The 20,053-nt window shown below is 46.8% G+C and overlaps 1 protein-coding gene across 2 annotated transcripts; it reads right to left on the bottom strand.

Moving 5' to 3' along the window:
- Positions 1 to 937: 937 nt before the first annotated feature.
- On the bottom strand, positions 938 to 19,206 carry nr2f5 (nuclear receptor subfamily 2, group F, member 5). Of its 2 annotated transcripts, none has more exons than XM_034610083.1 (4): positions 17,687 to 19,206; positions 6,598 to 6,875; positions 5,015 to 5,261; positions 938 to 1,840 (listed from the first exon to the last, which is right to left on the bottom strand). In XM_034610083.1, the coding sequence occupies exons 1-4, from the start codon at positions 18,051 to 18,053 to the stop codon at positions 1,521 to 1,523; spliced, it is 1,212 nt and encodes a 403-aa protein (XP_034465974.1). In that variant the 5' UTR covers positions 18,054 to 19,206; the 3' UTR covers positions 938 to 1,520. The 2 variants fall into 2 exon arrangements, with proteins under 2 accessions (XP_034465974.1, XP_034465973.1); XM_034610082.1 differs by having other exon boundaries at positions 6,598 to 6,878; positions 17,687 to 19,184.
- Positions 19,207 to 20,053: the final 847 nt, after the last annotated feature.

Here is a 20,053-nt window from a genome sequence, read left to right as displayed (position 1 = left end):
GAAACGTCTTTTTAAGTTGATGCGCTAAAATAAATCTCTTGCATCGCATTTCGGTGACATTATTATTATTATTATTATTAGGTGCACGTTATCCATTTTCACATCACGTGAGTTCAATTCCTCTCCTGACAGGACATAATACCTGTTATAACAGGTAACGAGAGATTATGGCACAGTCATAAGATACAGTAAATGCTCAGTGACAAAATGTTTGTTCTAAGGCAAGTACAGCTAATTTTGTAAAAATATTCCCCCCCCCCTCCCCCCCAATTCGAAAAAAAAGGTCCAATATTGACAATCATGACTAAATTGAAAACAAGAATGAAGATGAGCTGTGTGATAACATCATGTAAAGGAGTTTATAGACTCGGGCATTTTGAACGAGTGAAATCATAAAGACTGATCAGATAACACAAAGGGCAGCGAGACTCTACCAGTGCTGTGATTTTACAGGAGTGAGTAAGTGTCGGTTCTGATTACAATGCAAGTGCCTCAGCTTTTATTTGTATTTATTTTATTACAAACTCCTCTGCCCCCCTGAGACCCCCCCCCCCCCAAAAAAAACAAGTATATAGTCAAATTATAGACAAAACCAAACATTACATTTTCATCACCAACACGACCGCAAAAATAATCCAAACAATATGCGTTTTTCCAGCTTTGGCACAGGCTGCTGATTAGTGTGAATTGTTGCAGTGTTGTTGTGTTTGTTTGTACTGATATTGGCGTGTTCGTCCGTCTATACCCACCCTTTGAACCTGAGCTTTTCCCATTGAAGCCTAATATGCTATAGATGCCTATGAATCAACGGTAAACTGTACATATGGACACAATCATGAGTTTCTCTCTCCATATAAACAGTGCTAATACAAACACACAATAAAACATGTCCTCTGCAAAAGTCCAAGACATTTTGGCATTTGTCTTCTTTTTTTTGTTGTTGTTTTTTTTTTTTAATGGCTTCTGGTTTTCTTTTCAAAAATTGGTGAATACACAGCGGGGGCCCTGTGCTCTTGGTGGTAGAGTCCCATTGGCAAAGCCCTTGCTCGGTATTCGCCGCACTGCGATGCTTGTTTACAGCCTCTGTAGATGAAGGCATAGCACCGACAGTAGAGCAAATCTTTTTTGTCTTTTGCTGCCTCTGTTTGCATCGGGGTTTGTAACATGACATCTGAAGCGAGTCCAACAGACCTGCTGGTGAACTGTGCAATAACCCGTTCTACCAGCCAGTCCATCTCGTGCCACATCTCAAATGGAGATTACGCCGTCGGGTGAGGGGGCTGCAGCGGGCCAGCAGGTTCCTGCGGCGGCCGAGGTGAATGATTGGCTGGCTTGTGTGACCTGGACGGTAACGGACTGTACCGTCGGAGCGGATTTTTGAGTGGAATGGCGAGGAAGGCGCAATCCTCTGGGAGAGCTGAGAAACTGAACGCAGAGAATGAAGAGAAGTAAAGATGGATGGACGCGTATCAGAGCCTGAAATATTCTCCTGCAGCTTCTCCTCGGTCGGTCTCTGCACCTCAAGGGCCGTTCTCGTTATAGTGGAGGGAGATGGGCCGCTCGCGCTGCACGGTGGGCATGTAGGGCCAGTTGTAGCTGGAGCCCGAGAGCAGCATGTCGCGGAGCAGAGTCTCGATGGGGGTCTTGCCGACCAGGCGCACGAAAAACAGCTGCTCGATGACGGGGGAGGAGACGATGCGCAGGGAGGGCAGGCGCAGGAGGAGGCGGCCAAAGCGGTTGGGCTGGCTGGGGTACTGGTTCCTTACGTACTCCTCCAGGGCGCACTGGGACTTCTCCTGGATGCTCTCCACATGGGCGACATCTGACAGACCCATAGCATCTAGAGGAGAGGAAGATATTTAAGGTTTATTAGGTTATCAGACAAAGAGAAAGCTGCAGGGATCAGAGAGCAAAACGTTTATGTCTTTCAAGAAGGTCACTGTGTCAAATTACACAAATCCCACACAATCAGAGTAAATGGTCCTGTGGCTGTGCAAAGGTGAGAAGAGGCCAGACACAGATTTGCAGAATGGGAAATAATATATATTTATTTTGTAATTTTCAAATAAATGCAGAGAAATCAGGTATAACGTTGACAGCACATGTAAAGCGTGTATCTGTAGAGTGGTGACATATTAAACAGAATATTAATAATAGTCAGGTATAGCTTAGAGACATAAAGAAGGAAGGATACATAAGTGCAAGAAAAAGAGGATTAGTTTGTGGTTTCAGGGGAAAAGGTGTCGTTGATATTTACAAGAGAGTTTGTGAAATAATTTGGAGTGAGGGTGAAACGTTCCCGGCATCGAGGCCTTGTGAAGCGTCCTGGATACAGAATGAGCTGATGTCCCACGTCTCTTGTAGCAGGGACGTTATCAATCGAATATCATGTTTTCTGATCAGGATAAAGAATCATTTTAAAATCAATCTGATGACCGAGGATTGGATTTTTATCCATCGCCTCAATATTAAAGATTTAGCCTCGCGATGTGAAATCCTGACCTGATATTAAATCTAACTGCGAATGGAAATTACGACATAGAAGAGTAATAAAATGCAATAAAGAGCTGAAGGGTTTTCTCCTTGCAACTTCCTCAGGTCAGAAAAAAACGGTGTTCGGAAAATTGAGGTCGTCACTGCAGAGATACGGATCTACGACACCCCCGTGGTCTGTGTTCAGCGCACACTAAAGCTCTCCCCTCTCCCCTCGGCTGGAGGTCATGTTCTGCCTTCACCCTCCTCACGCCTCCCTCACCTCCTGCCTTGGCAAGAGTCTCGCACAAATGAGAGAGTGTGTAACACTGCGCGCGATACTTTTCACACCCTGTGTGTGCGAGGGTGGGGGGTGGTGGGGGGGCTGCACAGGGGATTTAACAAAGGAGGTCAGAGATGTGTGAACTCAAAACAAACACACATTTTTACTGTACTCTGCCACATACTGTACGTGCACCGCTCTTTGTCTCTGGCCCCTCGGTGAACCCTCGTTTGGAAGACAGGTTTTTCGAGGAGGGCAATTTCTTCTGCAGCTCATTCTTTCGGTCTAAAAAGGCCTTGGCCCGTGGGTTTGAGCCTGTCATCTCTCATCGCACTTCCCCTTTGTCATCTCACACTTTGATCTGTCCCCTGTGTAAACCCTGCCCTGCTGGGTTTTCCGACAACAAAAAAAAAGGAAATTTAATTTACCTTACATTTTAATCAAGCGTGTCAACCCCTCCTCACCCCAGCGGCCACCACTCTCATCATTCTGGCTGAATAATTGCTCCCTCTCCAGCTGCAGCTCCCTCCACTTGGGGGGGCGGGGGCGGGGGGGGGGGGGGGGGGGGGGGGGGGGGGGGGGGGGGGGGGGGGGGGGGGGGGCAGCTGAACCGTTTCTTTTTTTTTTTTCTTCTCCATTTTGTTTCTGTTGGGCCTCTATTTTGGGTCCTGCGTGACAAGGTGGTCACTGTCTGGTTGGGATTAGCGAAGCCGTCTGTGTGAGCGAAACCACTTCGCGTGCCAAGGCAGCAGCTCTGTGGGCCGCCCTTCCACGCCAAGCGCCGTACTCTTTTGTCTGATCCTTGGGCACACACCGGGTCAGTGGGGGTGAGAGATCAGGGTGGCAGGCCTGAGATGCCCGGTTCACTGATGTGGCTTGATGGGACTGGGCTTCGCGGGGGGGAGCTGAGGGAGGGCCTTGGAGGGAGGTGAGAGAGACGATTGGTGTTTGTCTGAGCTGGTTAGCTCGTCCCACCAGGTCTGTCGTGGTCAGGTTTAGTAACGGGCCCCGTCTAGCTGTGTGTGTGTGTCCGCCTCTGTCACATTCAGATTTCTGTTGATATTTGCACGTTTCACTAAATACATTGTCTCCTGGAGTCTCTTGGCAAGATGTGCAGCTTTTTTTGGCGATGAGTGTACATGTGGGTACATCTGCTCACATACAGAGAAGTCACATGGGATGCTCAGGGCTACAGGGGTTATGTAGGTCACGGCTGAGGCTGTGGCGGTTCCTCCGTCTCACCCACCATATATAATTCAACTCCCATGGTGGGGTTGGGGGTGGGGGTCCCGGGGCTTGGGCTGGGCTTGGGGGAGCTTAGAGAGGAGGGGTGGTTGACTGGTTTCAATAATAGATGGGATCATGAAGGAGAGACGGCTGATGGAAGCAGGGAAGAGAAGCGAGAGGTGGATCTGCAGCCGGCCACATGCACGGAGGGAAAGACACTGGATATGTACACAGAGTGGATCTGACAAGCCATGCAAGGGAGAAAAGAGGGAACATGCGACAAAAACAACGGACAATGCACATCTCAGTGTTGGCTTCTTCACCATCCGTTTCCCCCTGGGTCACAAAGCATGATCTCTCGGTGAAGTATCCCAGATGTGACAGTATTTTGGCTGGCACTGGAGCCCAGTGACTGTTGGGATAAGCCTCAACAGGGTTTGTGTATGAGCAGAATCACAACAATGCCCAACTCATGGGTTTCCTGAAGATGTAAAACCATTATATTTTGATTTAATCTCGTCTGAGGCTCAGCGGGATGACAGAGTGCAACTCGGTGAGGGTGTCAGGCTCGTGTGCTTTGTTTTTCAAAGCAGAGACAAGGGGGCGGATTAATTCACATATCACAAGAGGGAGATTTTAGCAGAGTATGGCTGCTGTCTTCACTTTTATAAAGATATAAATATTTTTAGCTCCTCCTAATAAAGAGAATGACGGTATCTGCAGTAGTCTGCCTTTAAATGCACAGAGTGACCCTCCTGTTTGTCCGCCTCTCTAATGCTGGTTAAGCTGTTTTACTGCTTTGATACCCTGAGACTACGTGTTGACATGAATTCTCCCGTGCCAGCTGAAGTCGGCTCAGCTGCCTGCTAATTCCCCCCCTTTCTACCTGAGCAATAGTAAATACACTCACAGGAGAAAGAGGATGTCTTTGTTGACATCAGAAATTACCCATAATCCTCTGTGAGTCTGGATTTGTGCGAGGGGAGTGAAACCGACACGTTTCTTCTGGTCACGTGCTTCATTCAAACTCACCGGACGTGAAGAGCACGATGGACTTGAGGCAGGAGTATTCGGCCGTGTCGACTTGCAGGGCCTTCAGCTTCTCCACCTGCTCCTGGAAGACGCGGATGTGGTCCATGAAGGCCACCACGCGCTCCGCGGACATGGGCGAGGCGTGCAGGCCGGCCGCTGCGAGCAGAGGGGCCACGTGGAGCGGCATGGAGCACTGGGCGGCGTTGAGGACGAAGAGCTCGCTCCATGACATCCGCAGCAGCGCCACCTAGAATACAGACGATACAGAGACGTTATTTGCAGGAAGGGAATTGTTGATAGTCAGCAGGAAACCAATTTGATCACTATATAAACTTTTTTCAGAACAGAAGCCTCTTTCATGCACAGATACAATACAGCAAGTCCTGTAATTATTTATGAATTCATGAATGAATTACTTTATCGTAAACATACGATAAACCCTTTCTGGAAAAGGGAGTTAAACACCTGAATATTTCACAGCTAGACAGGGTCACGATGAGGTCATTGCTTTTGAGGATTATTTGTTTTCTCTCAGATAAGTTGCACAGTCAGAACTTTGGTACACGGAAACTTTTGTAAAACTTCAGATTACAGGTTTGAAAACGCTAAATTATTCAATTTAAAGTCACAATTCCCCAAAAAAGGAATATGGTGATAAATTTATATGGCACTAAATATTGTTAAGACACAGTGAAGCTACAAGATAAGTCAATGTAAGTCATTTTATATTAGGTTGAAAATAATGAACTGCAGCCGATTAGGAAACCACTGAACCACTGGTACAATTCCGACACTTGTACTGAGACAGGAAGATCAGATATATTCAACGTGTTGACATGACCTCAATGATATATTAATGATACGGTGCAACTATAGCACGACATACTGTATTTCTGGTGCCCATGTCCGCCCAAGGTGCATGTGAATATTTATAGGTCAAGCAATTACTGTGCCAAGACTTTACAGCCGGTGTAAATCTGCATCCATATTGAATGTCATGAGTGGCTGTTTCTTCCGTCAGTGAATAATAACCGAACTGATTTATTTTTCTGTGGCGATCAACAAAAAAGGAAATTAAAATTATTCAAATTTGGCATTTTCAGCTTTTTGATAGTTCATTTTATTTTGGAAAAGGTTTTTCTCTTGTTTCCAGTCTTTATGATAAGTTATGCTAAACAGCTGCTGTCAGCTTCATATATACAAGACACTGGTCTCACTCTTCTCATCTGACTCCGAGCAAACAAGCAAGCAACTCTGTTTCTCAACACTGGTGCAGAGGCAGTTCTAAACCTGTCTGTTTGGAATGGGCTGTTTGTTTGTTTGGCCTGTGGTGATGCTGGTGGCAGGTTTCTTTCTGAAACAGTTGAAGTGACCTGTAGGAATTCCGCCGCGGCGAGTAAAGACCTGCCGCAGGACTCAGACCACAGAACCTATAAGTCAGACAAATAAGTCCAGTGCTTATAGAGCTCCAGAGGGAAGCAGGAGAGAGATGTCAATATTTATCAAGGTGTTTAAATAAAACCCCAGAAAAGGGTCAAATATGAGACCTTTAGATTAAACTCCGGTCTAGAAGACCAACTCACCTGGTCCATGAGCTGCAGGTCCGGGAAGAAGGGGATGTTCTTGGCCCACTCTACGGCACTGAACAGCAGCCTGGCCGCCAGCTCACAGATGTTCTCGATGCCCATCAGGTTGTTTCCCTGCATGCACTGGGCCCCATAGCGGGACGTGGGGTAGGGCTCGGCGCGCAGCAGCAGAGAAATGAAACCGGAGAGGTAGGGTTGGCCGTTGTACGGGTCGGTGCCGTTGGTCAGGTACTGTCCAGGGCTGGTCTGGGAGTTCGATGTGCGTCCTCGTTGTACTGCTGAAAAAAAGACGACAAATAGAACATGAGAATTCAGACGTGGACATCTGGACTTTAATTCAACATCATGTGACCCTTTCCCTTCCTGTACAGATGACTTCATTTTTAGTCCAGTCGACACCTTTCAACAGTAAATACCTATCATCAGGTTTTTATTACACCTTTATTATTCAGGAGGCCGGCTACAACAGTGTTTGATACACCTACACCTGGATTACATCCAAATGGCTTCTGCACAGCCCGCATGGAAATTGAGGTGGTGGGAACCGAGGGGGGAGAGGAGGCCGAGACAGAAGAGAAAGGAAGAAAGAAGTAAATTGGGTGTGTCAAATGTGACGGGTTGGGGGGGCCGGGGGCAGGGGTGGGGGGCCGGGGGCAGGGGTGGGGGGGTGGGTGCAGAACAGGGTAAAGAGTAAAGAAACGGCAACATTTTCTCCGACTCCTAAATATGTCAGCGCTCGTCTGTTCAGTGGAAAGTGGCCGAACCGAAGCCGCTCTGCACTGCTGTTGTGCATCAATGAGTAATGACGAGCAGCAGCTGGTGAAGATATAACACTTCTTCACACCTACATATGTTTTGCACCCGCACATACACACACACGCCACACATACATGCATACAGTAACATCGACTGCCCCCCCGCCCTCTAATGGCAAATGGCTCCGCCTGAGGCAGAAAGGAGCACGCAGAGGCCAAAGCTCGTGTTCTCACACACACACACACACACACACACACACACACACACACACACACACACACACACACACACACACACACACACACACACACACACACACACACACACACACCAGCCCCCTCCTCGTGTGGAGTGATGATGATGCGGCGAGTGCTCAAAGGCCCATTTGGAAAACACCTGTTCAGTCATCCCCACTGTCTGACTAATAACTCCATCTACTGTTACACAGCGCGGGTGAGAAAGGGGAGCGAGGCAATGGAAATGAAAGTGGGGGGGGGGGGCACGTGTGAGCGGGAGAGGGAAAGAAATGAGGTAAAAGGGTGAAATGGCGAGATAAGGCGGAGGGGGAGAGAGTGAGAGGTGATAAGTTGAGGGAGTAGGGAGCAGGAAGAGGGAGAAGAGTTCAATGTGTTTGAATATAGCCTGAGATGAGGCTCGGGAGAGAGAGAGCGGGGGTTTACATGAGGAGACAGGTGGAGGCAGGAGGTGGAGCGAGGGGGGTGGGCGGAAAAAGGAGGGGTTTGGAAAATGCTTTTAACTCTGCATCACCTGTCACCTCCCCACAGCAGCTGTGTCAATTGAACGCACTGTGGCACGTCGTGAAAAGCGAGAGGTCAAATCACTCAGGAGCGTTATAAAAATGCCTGTAATTTTAGCCTGACCCGCGCGGCGAAAAAACAATACTTCTGCACAAAAGGTGTTGACCTCAAACTATTAGTTTTTTCTTTGTCAACTTGTGTTAACCCGTGTGTCCCGGAAAAAAAAGAATGTGGTCTCCTTGGGCAAACAGAGCCGTCTCGCTGGGGCTGAGCTGTGAAGAGGTGTTGCCTGTCACAAACACAGCGTTGCACAACGGGGACATTCCTTGTTACTCGCTCGGCGCTCGTCTTGCGCTGCAAAGGGCCGATTGTCAGATTAGCCACACGTGTCTGTCTTTGCAGGATTTCACAAAACAAGGGGAAACTAAAAACGCAGCTATGTGCAACCACGGAGAAAGTCGTGTTCCCCTTCAGGCACGTCGAGGTGCTTTGAGAAGACTGTTGGCGCTGGTGAAAGTCAGAGACGTTAGTGTAATGCAGGTTTGTGAAGGACTCAGCAAGTTCTCCAGGCGGTGGCGGAGCGAGGATTCTTCTAATTCAGGGGCCACAGTTGACACCAAGGGGTCAATTACATGTCCAACTGTTGGCTCTGAAGCTTTAATATTAAGTAACTAGACTGGGGCACTTCAGGGGCCAATCAGATTTCAGCTGGCCCTGGCCCCGCCCCTGGATCCAGCCCTGCCTCTAAATTAATCTTTTTTCTGACGCTGTCATCAGCATGAACGTTGTCGTTCCTTACAAATTCTTTACGAGTCACAGTCGTGAAAACACTGCTGTTAACGGCATGGTCAGGTTTCAGCTCGGAAATGCTTTGATTAGAGAAAAGATCAAGGTTCGTCTAAAAATAAGTATTTAATTAGAGGTGCAGTAATAATAGTGGGTAAAAGGTTAGGGAGAGATCATGTTCATGGTCTAAATAAACCAATGTGGGTTGTTGGTACAAAAGACAAACCAACATCTCCCCTGTGGACATTTTGTTGGAGGGAGTCCCTCCTTGGTGAATCTAAAATACGAAACATTCTTCCTTGACTGTCCGAATCCAGAGCGGAGAATCCCCCTGACCTAAAACTGTCACCCTGTCACTGCTTGTTAACGTGTTTCATCTGAAAACATCTTCTCCAGGGGTGAACAACCTGGTTTCCACTACTTCTGGTCGTCTCCGCCCGACCACAGAGCGATGTCCGCTGGCTGTCCTGCGTTGAACGAGCTGTAAAACGCAATGGACCAGATCTCCGTGGAGACTTTGTCAAATTCAACAAATATTCAGCGACATGCCACGAATTCCACCACCTGTTGGGACGCTGCTGCCTCTCATGTCGCTGATTTGCAAATTCACAGCTATTAATCTGCTTTTATATTGATTAATGGTTAATCCCGCAGATGGTGGCGAATCTACTTGATCCTCTTGACTTTTCAAAAGCCTCATTGTGGGGGTCACTCGTGGCTGAGCGGCAGAGCACTTGACTATGTCGGAATGAGACACATTGCTCTCTTGTTGTTTTCCTCGCCAGCAGCTGGACGACAAAAAGGAAGCGAGAAACAGAGAGAGAGAGAGAGAGAGGAAAAGGGAGACAGAGCGTAGCTTATGGAAAGGTCCAAAGCGACGGAGACAAAAAGGGACAAGTGTAAAGACGGAGAGAAGAAGTAGTTTGACAAGGAGGACGGCAGCAAGGGAGAGTGAAAGAGACAGAAATGACATTAGAGAGAAGCAGATGCCCGGGGATAAAAAAAGGAAACCAAGGTCAGAGATGGAGAGATAGAGAATGAAAGGGGGGGGGGGGAGGGGGGGGGATGGGAGTATACAGTCAGATTTGGGCGTCTGCCATCTTCTGTTTCGTGCTTCTTAATTGGTCCATCGTGGATTATAGCTTAAAGTAATTGACTGAGCCCATCATTGGACATTAAGATGGCAAAACAGCCAGACAACTTTTAAATATACAGTTATTTAATGCTGACCAAGAAAATGATTCTGAATCCAAATAAAAAACGTCCTGAGGAGCAGGGACGGACGTACAAACTAACAATTACTTGTGTTATTGTATTAAAATCTATTTTTCGTACTGAGTGCTGTACTGTTTAACTCATACTGCTGCTTTTACTTGCGTACAATATCCCCAAGTGCTGTCTCCTCCCCTGCCGTGTAGGTAGGGCACAGAATGAGGGCACGACAATGAGGCAGAGGAGGAAAGTGCACGCAAACAGAGGCACCGAGGGACATTTCAGCTGCGACTTTCAAAATGCCACTTCAGCAAATGGCAGCTGGCAAAGTGCACGGTTCGCTGCCTGGCTGCCCTGGATTAGCCTCTGGGTCAGACTGTTAGTGGAATTACAGCAGCTAAATACAATTAAGGCCTATAAACATTTGGACTGAAAGGTCACGGTGCCGGGACAACACGCATGCATTATACATTTGGCTCAGACCCATAGTTGCGTTTAATAAGTAGCTTTTCAATTTCTGACGCTCCCGCTAGAGAGAGAGCGAAAAATAAACCCATGACCCAACGTGAACCTTTGCATGTGTTTCTGTGTCAGCTCAGTTGAGTGTGTGTGTGTGTGTGTGTGTGTGTGTGTGTGTGTGTGTGAATGAGAGGGATTAACAACATTAGAAATCTGCAGTCTACCAAATATGAAAAAGCTAAAACAAATACATTTCTATTCGTATATGTGTGTGTGTGTGTGTGTGTGTGTGTGTGTGTGTGTGTGTGTGTGTGTGTCGAAAACCCTGTTACAATCAACAAAATATCAAAACACAAATGTAGTACATATCATTTCCTATGTGTGCGTCTCTGTATATTCTGTAGATGACTGAGATCCACCTCAGTCATCTACACTGCGCTCATGTCTCCGTGGCCCCCGTGTTTTTTATTTTGGCCCTGACCCTTGACCCCTCAGGTCAGAGTCAGATAGAAGCAGAGAGGAGCTAATGTGTAAACCAGGAGAGAGTTGGAGATAAAGCGGCGATGTAACCGAGGAGAGTTTGAATACCTGGTAAAGAAGCTTCAGACCTGTTGCTGTGCTCGTTCTCAGATTTGCGAGTGTTTTTGTTGACCCAGCTGTGGTCTTTGGACTCTTTGTAAAATATGTTCCGTCGCAGTCCACAACATCTGACATTCCTCTTTTTCTGAACAGCACATATGACGCTATTTGCTTTCACAGAAAAGTAGGGAAATTGCCATGAAAGCCAAAGATGTTATTTACATATAAGATGTAAAGATCCTGTGTAACTGTGGTTCCAAACAGCCGGGTTGACTCGATGTTCTATTGTTGTTGTGCAAGAGCCGGCTCTCATGATAAGTTATTCTTCTGTTTACACTCTGTCCTGCTATAAACCATATTTCTACATTTAAAATAGTTCAAATTGCACATGACAGGGGGCGCTCATGTGACAAATACCCCGAGCTCGACTGAGCACTTTAGCGTCCTTCAGCTCAGTGTTTTGGTTTTTCTTTAAATTCTATAAAAACACACTTTGTGGAGCATTAATCAGTGAAAAGTTTAAGGAGGGTGATTATCGGACATATAGTGATCAGGTGGACCCAAACAAAAGTAAATGTTGTACCACTGGATGTAAAAAATGGGCAAATGTTTGTGAACACCGTTTTCAAAAAGTAAAATTTGACTGTTATATGACAGATATGACGAAATAAGAGTCTCAGCGTGACGATATGTGTATTGTTGCTAAAAGAACTACAACACAGATACAAATTTGAAAGCACGATGGTACGCAATATTTTAGCACATTTAACTTTTTATAGAATTTTGTAACATGTTTGTCATATTATTTATTAGGTGTTAATATGCTAGGGTTACTAACACCTCATTTCTGCTGCCCCCAAGTGGCCCAAAACGTTTTCGTATTAGTTGCGAATATAAAAGTGAGGTGTGTGTGTTTGAGTAGAAAACGTTGAAATCGTAGCGTTAAACCCATGAAGGTTACTGCTAAATATTTAAATTCCAACTGTACTGAGAAGAAAACAAAACAAAGAACCAGTGAGCGAAAGTATTATTCCTCTTCCTCCCAGTCTGTTGGGAAATGATGGAGAATAAAACCACCTGTACACTGGACGAGGACCAACTCTGTGGACCGTGAGCGAGTGGAGGTATTTGGTCAACGTGAGACGCGCACACACACACACACACACACACACACACACACACACACACACACACACACACACACACACACACACACACACACACACACACACACACACACACACACACACACACACACACACACACACACACACGCGACGAGAGCTCGGGGAAAAGCGGAGGCAGCGCCGGAGAAAGGGTGACGCAGACGGAGAGAGACAGACACATGGAGGGCAGAGGAGCCTCGCGTGACGAGAGAGGGAAGCTTCGGCTGTGCGGCTGCCTCAGTCTCTCTCGCTCTGTCGTACTTTGATGAGACAGTTCCTGAATTAATTAGTAAACCAAATTCACCCCCGTACTCTGCGACTCTGATTCAGGCTATATCCTTAGTTTCACTCACCCCCCCCCCCCCCCCCCCCCCCCCCATCCCCCTTCCCCCTGCTCTTTATTTACCACACAGGGTCAGAGCAGGGAGAAGTTCATGCCTGCGACTGTGGAGAAAATACTTGTGCTTCCAGCTGTTTGCACACGTGTTATTCAATCAGCTTCGGGCTTCGTGAATTTGTATTTTCTTTCCTCATCTTAGACTAAAGCCACGAACTCTGACTTGAATTATTTGAGTTTTTGAGAGATTATGATGCTAAACAAGGGATTTAAAAAAGGACCAGTTCCCCAAAAACACTAACAATAACAATATGTTTCCATGCCATGTCATGCTGAATTGTTGTGGGTTTTATCTGATTATTGTAGCATTGCTAAACATTCCCATATCTATTTAATTGGGATGGTGGCAGACTTTTTGTTTTGTGGAGGAAAACATTAACAAATAAATTCAAAACTATTGTGTTTGCAGGTCGAGAGAGAGAGAGAGAGAGCATAAACTGACTTTTAAATAATATAACTGTGGTCAGAGAGTAACGTCTATAGAAGTAAAAGACGTGATTAACCACCATGTAGTTTTTAATTCAAATAGGTTTGTTGCAATCGTGCATTTTGGTTCCATCTTCTTCTTTTTGTACACTCCTCCTACACTCCCACCCAGCGAGCACGGATAAGATCATCAGCCAAATCCCTAAAATATAGATGTGCACAGATTCCCCTCAGTGCTCCATTAGAGAGCGAGTGTGCGGCGGACGGAAGGAGAAGCCTCGCTGGGGTTAAACGTTCCTGACAGCGACCGACACGTCCTGCGCCTCTTAGTTGACCGCATGTTTCTACAAGTGACCCGAGTGAGGCACAAACAGCCCAGAGTCTGTGTGTGTGTGTGATGGAGTGATTGAGCGAGAAGGTCACATTACGTTTACCTTTGTCACATTAGTGAAACTGGAGAAAAACGCAGTGAGGAGCTCGGTGGCGTGTCATGTGACGACCTCCTCACCTTGATGTGGCGTTAAAACCCAGCCCACGTGTCTTTCTGTGATATTAAAGTTAGCCTTGAAGTCGCTGTAACACTTTAAACCGAGGCTGCGGGGGACTGAGCGATACGTCACTGGGAGCCATTTCCCTCTGGTGATGTCAGCGTGGTGATTGTTTTAGTATTTGATGTGTCAATGGCCGAATTACAGGGATGAGTGAAGGTTTTGGGAGCCGGAGGAGAAGGGACTGCTGTGTTTTTGCTGTTAAATTGCCTGCTGTCACGAGAAACACTGTGGGAGTATGGATTAGTCAACACACTCTGTCCGTTAGGCTTTAGTGCTCCGGTGTGGGGGTATTTACTCACTGGAGAGGCCCTGGATGCTTCACACATTTGGACTTTGACTTGAGCCCATCTGTTATTAATGTTTTAGTTTTGGTTGACCTATATTTTCCGCCGCTGTTGGTATTTTGTTCCAGTGCAATGCGGGTCACTGTGTGTGTGTGTGTGTGTGTGTGTGTGTGTGTGTGTGTGTGTGTGTGTGTGTGTGTTGAATGTGGGTATATGACAGATTCCTGTGCTACAAAAGGATGTTGGGACTATTTACTACCACTACACTCTGCTAAGCTTTGTGTGTGTGTGTGTGTCTGTGTGCAAACAGCTGCCCGGGGCGTTGTGATTCCAAGATACACACACGACTGACACGATGACATTATCACCGTGCACCCGCACAGTAAAAACACTGCCACACGTGTATTTGGGTCCCTCGCGCCGAGGCCAGTCGCTCATCCTCGTGCAAGCGTTTCAAAACTAAAAACATTCACTCGTGTTCAAAAGAGCTGTCAGGCCGATTCTCTGTGCCTCTCTGCTTCCTGCTCAGCGCGCAAACTGCAGTGACAAGCGGAGGTTCTGTGTAGCTGCACGGTGAGACAATGACACTAACGCTGCTAAAGGTTTTAGTGGGTTTGATTCCCACTGAGGGCAGCGCAGGAATAAAAGTCTCCAACAAATGATATTATGTTCTCCACAGCAGTCTACAGAAAGAGGTCAAGTGTCGCCTTTGGGGAGAGGGGGAAAAGAAGAAGAAAAAAAACACAGTTGAAAGCGAAGGGCTCCTAAATCTGAGGCAGTCCTCTCATGAAACTTTGATCATGTCTCAGCAGCTAAATATTAATGTGGTCTAAACAGAAATGTCACGCAGCAGTATTAGTGATATTAAACTCTACTAAAGTATTAAAGCTCCACTGCCTGAAAACTGCAGGATCTTTAGTGAACACAGCCGACTCCTGCAAGGGCTGCAATAACATGAGGTGTTGCAGGAAACCAGCACTTTCCCCTCGGTCTTGGCGCTCACCATGTCGAGATGTGAAGTACACTGTGACCTAAATGTTATGACCGGTCAGAGTTAAGTAAAAGAAAGGCTGCACGAGTCAAACTTCTCCGGCTCAACAACCTGTATTTGCCGGCGTGAATCATCCACATCCGCTGCTTCCCACCGACTTTTGGATATTGTTGGAAATGGAAAATATCAAACAAATGCTAATTTCCCATCTGATCATAGCTGAAAACAAACAGAGTCCCCTTGACAGTCTCACGTGAACCTGTTGAATAATATAATGGAAACATTAGTGCATTAATGCACGATCGAGGCTGTTTGCTTTAACCGTCCTGACACTTTTCAGTTGGCAAATTAAACCGTTAAAAACAAGGATACGGCGTTTTTTTAATTTACTGCAGGGGTTAGACAATTACTTAGTTATGACAGGACGTATTTCTGAACGTTTTGTACTTTCTACATCCTAAAGGTATTTTTAAATACCCGGAAGACAAATGATCACCTGTGACTTTAAAAGAGCAAATGCATTTCTTTCCTCAGCCTCATTTATCACTGTGTCAGTTAATTATTAATTTTAAATCTTTGGTGTTATTTTATTTTGCTGCAAGAATCAAGGGGCCGTGCAATGCGTCTTTGCAAAATTTGTCCTAAGTAGACAAATGATGGGTGAGGAACAGAAGTCAGGCGACAAAGAGGATTTAAGGACACCGTTTAATCCCACTGACCTCAAATGCCCCAGATGAGCTCAGCTCACTCACAAGTGTTTTTCATACAAATACAGCAACTGCAGAAAATTAACAGCAAGAAGTCAAGTGACTATGAATGAATAACATGTCTAACAGCATTTTGAGTGAATTTAAATCTTGCTGAAAATGCTCTGTGCCTATATGCACATCATTATCAGTGGGAATAACTGAAGTGTAAGAACAGGCTCAGGTCTCAATGTGCCTCCTGCAGGGTTTTAAGGTCACACTGCACAAAAAGTTCAATGATGCATCTCTGAAGCTGAAATTATTTATATTAAACTCATATTTACTTTTTAGGATTTTCACTGAAAGTTTATTTATCTACAAATAAGAGGAAATAACTGGAATGAAACTAGATTTTTTATCTCTCACATCATCTCCGTTTCCAGGATGACGATGGATATTTTGTGCAGTAAAGACGTTGCTCGCGTCAGGCCATTAAAGATTCATTCAGTCAGGAGCGTGCGTTTTGCGTGAGGCGAGCGCACACACACACACACACACACACACACACACACACACACACACACACACACACACACACACACACACACACACACACACACACACACACACACACACACACACACACACACACACACAGTATAGTGCACTGCATGGCGGGAACCCTTGAGGCATCATCCCATCCTCTCAGTGGAGCAGTGCGGGTATTTCCACCGTCTCCACATTTACATTTTGGCTCAGGCAGAGAGCGAGTGGCGGCGGGGTCCTTGTGGAGACACTGTCCTTCAACGTCCTGCCGAAGTGTCCTTGAGCAACACAGCTCACGGGAGCACAAGGCTGCAGCTGACCATTCAGTCCCCCGAGAGGGGAAAATAAAGAGGCCAAGTGTGATATGTTCATTAAAGAGTTTTGAGGATAACTGGTTCACCTGTTCCAATAAAGTGTGTGTGTGTGTGTGTGTGTGTGTTTTTGCATTTAAAGCCAATTATTCTTGACTTTTTGAATAATCTCCCAACGAGGAAAATTGCAGAAAACCAGACTCTCGCTGCCTCTAAACCAGGAGACACGAACACACATAAAAGTATCCCGACTTTTATCTCCATTTGCGTAACATTATAAAATATGCACCATCGCATCTCTCCCTTTAATTGGGTGTCGCTGCAGCGTGATAATTAATACGGGGGAAGCGCTCCTCTTCACCAGCGCGGTGCCACTGCTCCTCTTTGGCAGCAACTGACCCGTTGCTAATCCAACACAACACAACAAATGCAGCGGCATCTTCTTATGGCGGCTCTGGGTGTCGGTGAGCAAACAGCATAATTAGAACAGGGGGACAAAGGGGGGATTTGACGGAGCGGGGCGCATCGGGGCTGAATGGTCTCGGACTCGGTAAATGAATGTGAAATAAGCGCAGGTGGCGGCGGATTGTTGACTCATAATACCAGCGGCTGTGGAACAAAGTGTGTGAGGCGCACACAGCCTTTGGATCTGCAGGCGTGCAGCTCGCATGGTGCGTGTTTTACGCGCAAAATCTACCCATTGGCACTTTTTGGGGTTTAGCATGTGAGGTGAGAAATTACAAAAAAAATAAGCTGCTAAAAGTGAGTGACACGTTTATTTAAATAAGTAACGTTTCCTCACGTTAAGTGTAACTTGGTGAGGCGACACTTCCCGATCCAAATCTACATGTGTCCAGAATTCTCTTAAATTAATTTGTTTCTCCCCCTGCAAAAGGAAATAATCTACTTTTTTAAAAAGTTGTTGCAAAAAAACCCCAGGCCATTCTTATTATAGAAAAGCAATAAAACAAGTGACGCTGCTTTGGAAACAAGAGCCTCAGCTGTTTCAAAAACAGTAAAATGTTTTACTCGCAGACTTTACAGCCCGTTAACATTAACCTTCTACAGGCAACAACAACTTTACGCACAGAAATGTGTTTGTAAACAAATGCCCCTCGTGCCACAGCCTCGCGCTGACGTGCCCCCCACACACCCACAGAGCAGAGCAGTGGCCTTACCTTCTCTCCGCATGCCCACTTTCAGGCACTTCTTCAGCCGGCAGTACTGACACTGGTTCCGGTGGTGCTGGTCGATGGGACAGTCTCGGTTCCCCCGGCAGGTGTACGTGAGGTTCCGCCTCACCGAGCGCTTGAAGAAGCTTTTGCATCCCTCGCAGGTGAACTGGCCGTAATGCTTCCCACTGGACTTGTCCCCGCACACCATGCAGTCCACGTTGGAGATCTTGTCCCCGGAAAGTGCGTCGTTCCCCGGGGTGGAACCGTTGGGGGTCCCCGGTGCCCCGCCGGGCTCCTGGCCGCAAATCTGGAGCTGCGACCCCGGATCTGCGGAAATGTTCTCTGGCCACTGGTTTACTACCATTGCCATGCTATCCTCCCAACACTTTTTGGTCTTTGTTTAAATCACAGAAAGCAGAGTCAGACTGGGTGATAGGGATCCGTCCTGACGTCTTGGGGAGGAAAAAGAAAAAAGAGGAAGGACGAAAAAAGGCGCTTCCCACTTCCTCCAGGGGTCAGTCTGAGTTTATCTGAGCTCGTTTGTTTAAATCGCAGTTTTCTTTATCAGTGAGTTATTAATGCAAACATCTATCAAAGTTTACAGGAAGGCATCCGCGTGATCGGTGCGTGCGCGCGTAGCCTGAAAGTCCCGGTGCTCGTCGCGGCGCAGCGATCCATAAACACGTTGCTCGTCAGAGAGTCACCTCTTGGAGAAAAAAAAGTCCGGCAAAGTGAACGAGTCGCGAACACAAACCGCGTTGCGAGTTCTGCGTCGGGGCTGAAACGGGGCGAGCGGGACTGATCCAACCTCCGTCCGTCGCTCCGGTCCAATCTCAACTCTGCATTCGCCTTCACGTCAAGATGAACTCTGCCTTGTGAATGACACGCTGGATTGAACGCGGACCACGTTGCGTGTCATTCGGCTAAAACCCCCCCGTGTGTTTTGGAACCCCAGCAGGCAGCAGCGCACAAGCCCCCGGAGAAGTGGCACAATCCCGGTTCTTCTTGTTCCCTGCGCGCCGCGGAGAGGTTGTTTTTTTTGGGGTGGGGGGGTGGTGGGGTGGCTGGGATACGCAACGTGGGTGTGCTGTGCTGTGCGTCCTGATATTTATTTACCCAACACAGCGCGCAAACATCCTCGGAGCCGCTCCGGATGATCTTCCGTGGAAGGAACAGGGCTGGAACCAGACGGATCTCTGCGTCTCGAGTGTGGCGCTTCCCCCGCGTCGACTGTACGTCCCTTCGCCGAGAGTCAACGCTGCAGTTTGGGGGAAAGTGTCACTAACAGGCTGCCTCATACGGCTGCTCACCCCCCCCGGCGGTGCTCCATATAAGGTCAGGACTGCCAAATTAGGTCATACCCCCTCCCCTTGCCTGGAGAGGTGAGGGATGAAGGGCCGCTCCCGATTGGCCCTAAAAGTCTAGTAAAAAGCAAGGAGGCCTGTGATTGGACGGCGGGGTCGATTGGGATGGGGTTGACTGACAGGAGCGGTTGTTGTGATACAAGCACGTTAAAGTGGATTTCACCAGCGTCCCATTGAAAACATAAATCCGTCTGCATCTTTTGCGTAAAGGCACAACTAAAAAAAATAAACTGAATTTAATATGTAGCTTTAAAAAAAAATAAAGTTTAAAACGTGAGATGTCTTGTGTTCTTCATCTTTTTTATTCTGTGGAGGAATGTTTTTTAAAATTGAGTCTTTATTATAAGGATTTAAATGTCGTGCTGCTTCCTTGATACCTTCACTGTGCAGAATGATAAAGGCTAAAAAAAGACAGTTGTCCCATTCGTCCTCTGAAGAAGGAGTTTGTCTCACCCTTAAAATCTAGAGTTTTTAATTTGCACACGTGAAGAAGAGTTTGTGACATAACAACGCGTGGAGACGCTCAGTCACTCCTCAGGACGACGTGACCTCTGTCGCACAAACTGTATTCAAGTCAGACTTTTTCCCTATCATGTCATACAACATGTGCTTGGAAGGCAAAACGAAACGACGTGTGTCTCCCCCTGCTCTGTTCCGATCCCTGTGGAGTTCCGAGCGTAGTGAATGGCATGAAATGAAAATGTACGTTTCTGAAAACATAATTTCTTGCTTATTGTTTTATCCCCGTGCTGGACGGCTGGAGGTCACATGCAGTTTACCAACCGCTTTATCTACCGTGCACTCGTCAATCCTGGGTCAGCAGTCCAGTGTGCATGGAATAATGTGCAGCTGTGGAAGTATTCACATCCTTTACTTGAGTAAAAGTACTAATTCAACACTTTAAAAATACTCCAACATTCAGAACCTTACTTAGGTAAAAGTATGTAAGTATTACCAGCAAAATGTAGTTAAAGTATGAAAAGTAAAAGTTCTTATAATGCCGTAG

The sequence above is a fragment of the Hippoglossus hippoglossus genome, chromosome 16 (genome assembly GCF_009819705.1).
Source record: "Hippoglossus hippoglossus isolate fHipHip1 chromosome 16, fHipHip1.pri, whole genome shotgun sequence".
Taxonomy (NCBI): Eukaryota; Metazoa; Chordata; class Actinopteri; order Pleuronectiformes; family Pleuronectidae; genus Hippoglossus; species Hippoglossus hippoglossus.
The sequence above is the reverse complement of the archived record's forward strand: the minus strand, read 5'-3'. Positions and strand labels throughout refer to the sequence as shown.